We start from the raw sequence: 5517 nt of genomic DNA on the forward strand, positions 1-5517 counted from the left end.
ACACAAAAAAAAAAAAAAAAAAAAAAAAAAAAAGGAAGAACTCTAGAAGTGTTCAGTTTGATAGAATGTTCACTTACAATTAAATTTTTAAATATGATTTCTTTTTAGTTGGTTAATGTTGGAAATAAGTTACTTGTTTTTATACTGAGGTAAGGTTATTTTAATAAAGGTGCTTAAAAGTAAGAAAAAGTTAAGTTAATTAAACATGTATGAAGACAAAATGTTACTTAAAGTAACTTCCACTGTTTTTTAAAGCTTAGCCAAACACTCATTGCAATTACCTATTGCTTTGTGTAAGCACGAGAAAGCATATTAAATATTGAGGAAAGATTCTAAACATTTAATCCAATTAATGATAACTAATCAAAAAGACTTGGCCTACCAGCCCAACGAAGAAACGAACTGCAACTTGTCCAGATCGGACTGCCGCATACTGCATCCATGATCTTCGAACTGCCATTCTACGCTTGAAATTATTGGCAGTAGAAAAAACGCCAATAAAGAGTTTCAGTTGTTTTCGTGGAGGAAGTGGAGTTGCTTTAAGAGTTTCCAAGTCAATTATATGCTCTAAATCCTCTGATGTCGGTAACCCACTTGCAACAACAGAAATTAGATCTATATCTCCTGAAATCCTTGCTTCGCTAACTACCCACGGCTCTAAAGTCTGCAAAAAAACAGACAAGATGTGCAACTCAACATTACTTGACAAATGTTAATCAATACATGTGATTGCGACCTGTTTGTCTGTAACAGTGTGTGTTTGTGTGGGAGGGAAGAGAGAGAGTGAGTACTTCTCGGAAAGCAAATGATGTGACATGCTTCCCATCAACTGTCATCTGGATGCCCTCTAATCCGACCCTGAGTGTAGCTACAAACAGATCATTTTGCCTGAATGGAAAGTATGTTTTCCGTCCCCCATAGTGAAATGTGGAAATCTTTGATGACCCATTGGCATGTCTGTTAGCCTTGATAGTCCGATTATCATCTTTACCAATCATCTCACTGCATTGCTCCAGAGCATCGACTGACATAAATTTAAGTAGCATCATATAATGCATAGGATAACAGAAAATACCAAGTGCAGAGGCAGAAGGAAAACTGATATGAAATGACGACACGAGCAAAAGAAAATGGACTGCTTAAAGGCAGGAATAAGTCAGCACATAGAAACTATGCCTACGGGATTGAAGTTAAGAGGAAAAAGAGAAAAATAACATTGACCAACTAGTTTGCCAAAAATAAATGCATCAACTTTCTGGGCATCTAAAAGCTTAAAAAATAGTGAAATCAGTATAGACTACTATAATTCTTTACATCTTAATGCTAATTGCACAATCTTAACCTAGATTTCATCATATTATAAAATTATAACAAAATTCTAAATGTGGAAAAATATCTGAAAGAAGCAAAGTCACACTATCCTCTTACCAACAGAAAACAATAATTTTGGAAGAAAAAAACATATCCAAAGGATAAAATAGCAGCAGAAATAGAGAATGGTTTATAAAACCATTGAAAGCTAAGATGAAAGCTAAAGTGATAAATATCCACCTATTTGACAATTAACTTAATTAGATATTGTAGTGTGTGAACACAAGTTAATCAAATTATCCAACTTACAGGAACACATAACTTCTCTGCAGAAACTTATTGATTCAACAGAGTTAGCATCATTCTACACAATACCATCACTTTAAGAGTAGTCATATGCAGGGTCCATAGCAGCAGGGCAAAAGAAAAGGAAAAAAAGAAACCAACCACCAGAAGAAGATAAATTTTGTTGCAGCAGCTAACATGGATAACAGCAATCCACAACCTTATGCGGTCTAATGATACATGATATGCAGCAAATGAGATATGCAGATACCTTTCTTATTCTTTTCAGGATTAGGAGAAGGACACCGTTCTTCTTCACCCCAGTCATGCACAGCTGTCCAGGTGTTTTGGACTATTACAGGATCATCAGTTATCTTATCACCACGGAGCCTAACATTATAGTGCAGAATAATAGGAGCCTCTGTCTCCCCTGGAATCTGTTCACCAGTCAAGTCAATCCGGAAATTGCCAAGTAGACCATTTGGAATACCAATAATTGTTATTGAAGAACCTTGCGTCAAGCCACAAGGAATCCGCAACTTAAATCCCCGATCATCAAGTTCTGTGGCATTTATTTTACTAAGAAAATGTGGACATTGTTTCTCTCTTCCTCTCCTCTGTGAACTCCCATTCATATGAAGCTTCTCCTCTTCAGTTGAAGTCATTAGATTGCTCCATGCAACACCAGCTTCTTTTATAGCCTCAACAGCATTAGGTAATCCCTGAGCATGACTAATCAAGTGTTTCAAGTGGTTCCATGTATGTAAAGAATTTTTCTCTTCATTGGATAAGTTCCTTTGAGAAAAGAGATCAGAAACTATAGCTTCCGTAGAAATCAACCTAGAATTGTTTACTGGATTCTGAACTGCTGGAGGAGCGCCAGGATTTATCCACTCGAGAGGATTTGTTATATTGAAGTATGAAGGAATTGGCGCGTAACCTTCCTTGATGGGATTTGTCATGACATAATATCCAAGAACCAATAACATAAAAAAGGATGTGGATAGAACACCACCATACCATTTCTTCATTTCTGTTCATTACCTGTGGGTTTCAACTCATATAGACCCGGGTACCATGATAGAGAAACTTCAACAAACTATGGCTAATCCGAATGGACTGTATGCAATGGCGTCTGCAACAAATACATAAACTAAGAATGAAAAGTCCTGCAACTCCCACACGGATCTTTTGGCTGTAGCAGATATTATGAATACATTGTTTTTATCCATTCGAGGCCTTCAGAATTGTAAATTGAATAAAAGCATCTGAAGTAAACCACGATGACGGTTCAGCTATTAATTATTCAACTTAAAGAGGAATAAAAGATACACATGTTAAATTGTTAATAAAAATGCGAACGAGGACAAGGACTTAGATAAATGAACTGAAAGAATATGCCGGATAAGCGTACAAAACTCAAAAACTCGCCCATAAAAGAAGAAAGAATTACAAGATGCCAATGAGTTTTGTTTGTAGAATATATGTTCGTAAATGTTAGGTTAACTACATCTATGATGATATGGAACGGAAATATATTGTCCAGCCATTGCCAACCATGCGCTCTATGACACCCAGCAATTTTGTCCTTACCCCCTGGCCATGAACGCATGCAACCTTAGAAGTTCAGATGTTCATGAAAGAATGATGCTACTGCTAAATCAAGCACGGAAATCGGAGTTCCATAAATGGAATCAGGGATAATAGTTCAAATTGAAATACCCTTAAATCATTTGCAATTATAAAGCCTAGAGGTAAAATTCAACTCAATCTCGTAGAGTATCACCATGAATTGACAATTCAAGATTTGGATAGGACAAACCAAATGAAACTGTAAACTAATTTTTGTCACATTTTAGTCGTTGCACCCAGACCTGCCTTTGAGTACAATATTTAGAGCTTGTTTGGTAATGATTTTAAGCCAATTAAAATCAATTTTTTGACCATTATTTCACTATTCAAACCATCATTTTTGAATTCTTCTCTTACAGGTACAACCCACTTTATCTCTAACGGTCAAAAAATCAATTATCAAAATCCCTACCAAACAAGCACTTAAGCTTTAGAAATCCACAATCCTCTATAGCACACACAGACAAAAATCCATTTATTTGGATATTGGTCTAAGTAGGATTTAGAGCAGTTCAACAAACCTGCAACATTATTTACCATAATATCCCAAGTCAGGACTATGTATGTGGCTCTACAGATGAGCAAACGTTAATTGATTTGTTGTTTCGCATCAAAGACATCTTTGCCTCTTTCACATGCAGTTTTGACTTTAAAGTGAAGACAACTTTTCATAAATTCACGAATCCAAAATAGGATAAGAAATGCCTACAATAAAGAGCATTTCTCTATAATTCAGAAGTGATATTTAGATGATAACAAACTAGAAGGGAAACAAGGAAAAGGCCAAAAGTGATCTAAATCCTTAATTGCAAAGTATTTAATATGATTTATTGGAATTTCAGTAACAAAAAATTACAACAAACTTGTTCATTCATTTCCCTTTCCTGCCATTTAGAAACTTCAGAATCCATTATTAAAAATCTCACAAGTTCAGGGGAAAAAAAGGAAAACCAACGACAACAACAACTCAATTACTTTTCATATTTTGCCAAATGGCCGAAACAGAAATGTTACATAACTCGTTTTAGTTTACACATGATATTTTATTTAATGGTCACCAATCTAAACTTAAAAAACACCAACTTGCCGACCAATAATTATAGCATCAATGTCAACAACAAAACGAAGGAAGAAAATCACAAGCAGTGAGATTTTCGAGTACTCAACTGTCAGATGACTACAATCCCCAATTGCAGATCTCATTTTTAAGTAATAAAAAATCCGAGTTCATTAAAGGTGACATAAAATCGCACACTAACTCCAAACGACAAAAATTGACTCAATCACTTCATCACACAATACAAAATTTTCAACTCGTAAAAATTAGTGAACAAAAAACGCGCTTAGACCCTACAATTCTCTCCTCACATCATCGGTGCATCAATTGGAGCATCGAACTAAAGTGCAGCCATATATACCACTCAAAAAACATACCAAAACGTGTTCACATAATGAGTTTGTCTATTTACTGCACAAATTGAAGAGAAAAGCAACTACACATATCAGAATCAATTTTTCTAAACAAAATTAACCTATAAACCACAAATTAACAAGATTATCACTAAAATTCATTAAAAAAAATGGTTAAAAACAGTATTAAATAACTAAATGGAACGTACCTTGTGGGAAAATGGCGTGAATGTTGGGATTCTGATGCGAAAAAAGAGAGATGAAATTTGATACTTCTGTCGCCAGATTTGACTTCAAGTCTACGCTAAATATAGAATTATTAGTGTTTAATAAATTGTATTAATTATATTAATTAATTTTTAAGTTTGTTGTTTGATTTTGAAGTTAGACGAGTACGAGGAGGAAATTGAATGTATAAAAATCTCTTTTGACCGAAGGAAACGGCATTTACTAACATATACGTTAGGTATGTGTGTAAAGCGTTAAAGTCTTAACAGATAATATTATTTTAATTTTAAATCAATAAATATATCTTGAAAATTTATTTTATTTATAACTTAATAAATATTTTTCGAACTTTTAATAAAATATAACTTTCAAAATCATAAATATTTTTAAATTAATAATATTTTGTTCATGGACAAAAAAAGCTATGTTTGTAGGTTGATTTTGAACTATGATAAATTTTTTGTTTTTTTAAGATCGTGTTGAATTGGATTTCAAGACAACAACAAAAATGCTTGTCCTAACGCGCTCTAATCGATCAACCCAGAGCTGACTATTTCTTTGAGCTAAATACGGAGCGAGACATTTTCTCAAAGTCCTGAACTTAAGTGGGCATTTTACTAATTTTAGAAAATGTGTCATAATTAATCAAAT

At 34.0% G+C, this 5517-nt stretch overlaps 1 protein-coding gene across 2 annotated transcripts; it reads right to left on the bottom strand.

Moving 5' to 3' along the window:
- Nucleotides 1-334: 334 nt before the first annotated feature.
- Nucleotides 335-4988, bottom strand: LOC111406195 (beta-1,3-galactosyltransferase GALT1-like). Of its 2 annotated transcripts, XM_023035467.1 has the most exons (5): nucleotides 4848-4949; nucleotides 3750-3933; nucleotides 1868-2731; nucleotides 792-1024; nucleotides 335-664 (listed from the first exon to the last, which is right to left on the bottom strand). In XM_023035467.1, exons 3-5 carry the CDS (start codon nucleotides 2625-2627, stop codon nucleotides 350-352), a joined length of 1308 nt encoding a protein of 435 aa, XP_022891235.1. In that variant the 5' UTR covers nucleotides 2628-2731; nucleotides 3750-3933; nucleotides 4848-4949; the 3' UTR covers nucleotides 335-349. The 2 variants fall into 2 exon arrangements, with proteins under 2 accessions (XP_022891235.1, XP_022891234.1); XM_023035466.1 differs by lacking the exon at nucleotides 3750-3933 and having other exon boundaries at nucleotides 4848-4988.
- Nucleotides 4989-5517: the final 529 nt, after the last annotated feature.

This window comes from Olea europaea, chromosome 12, assembly GCF_002742605.1.
Source record: "Olea europaea var. sylvestris chromosome 12, O_europaea_v1, whole genome shotgun sequence".
Lineage (NCBI taxonomy): Eukaryota > Viridiplantae > Streptophyta > Magnoliopsida > Lamiales > Oleaceae > Olea > Olea europaea.

Coding starts and splice junctions, on each gene's coding strand:
- LOC111406195 (XM_023035466.1), bottom strand. CDS start 2,627: ATGAAGAAATGGTATGGTGGTGTTCTATCCACATCCTTTTTTATGTTA. Junction 1,025..1,867: donor TCCTGAAAAGAATAAGAAAG/GTATCTGCATAT, acceptor AATTTATGTCAG/TCGATGCTCTGGAGCAATGC. Junction 665..791: donor CATCATTTGCTTTCCGAGAA/GTACTCACTCTC, acceptor GTTTTTTTGCAG/ACTTTAGAGCCGTGGGTAGT.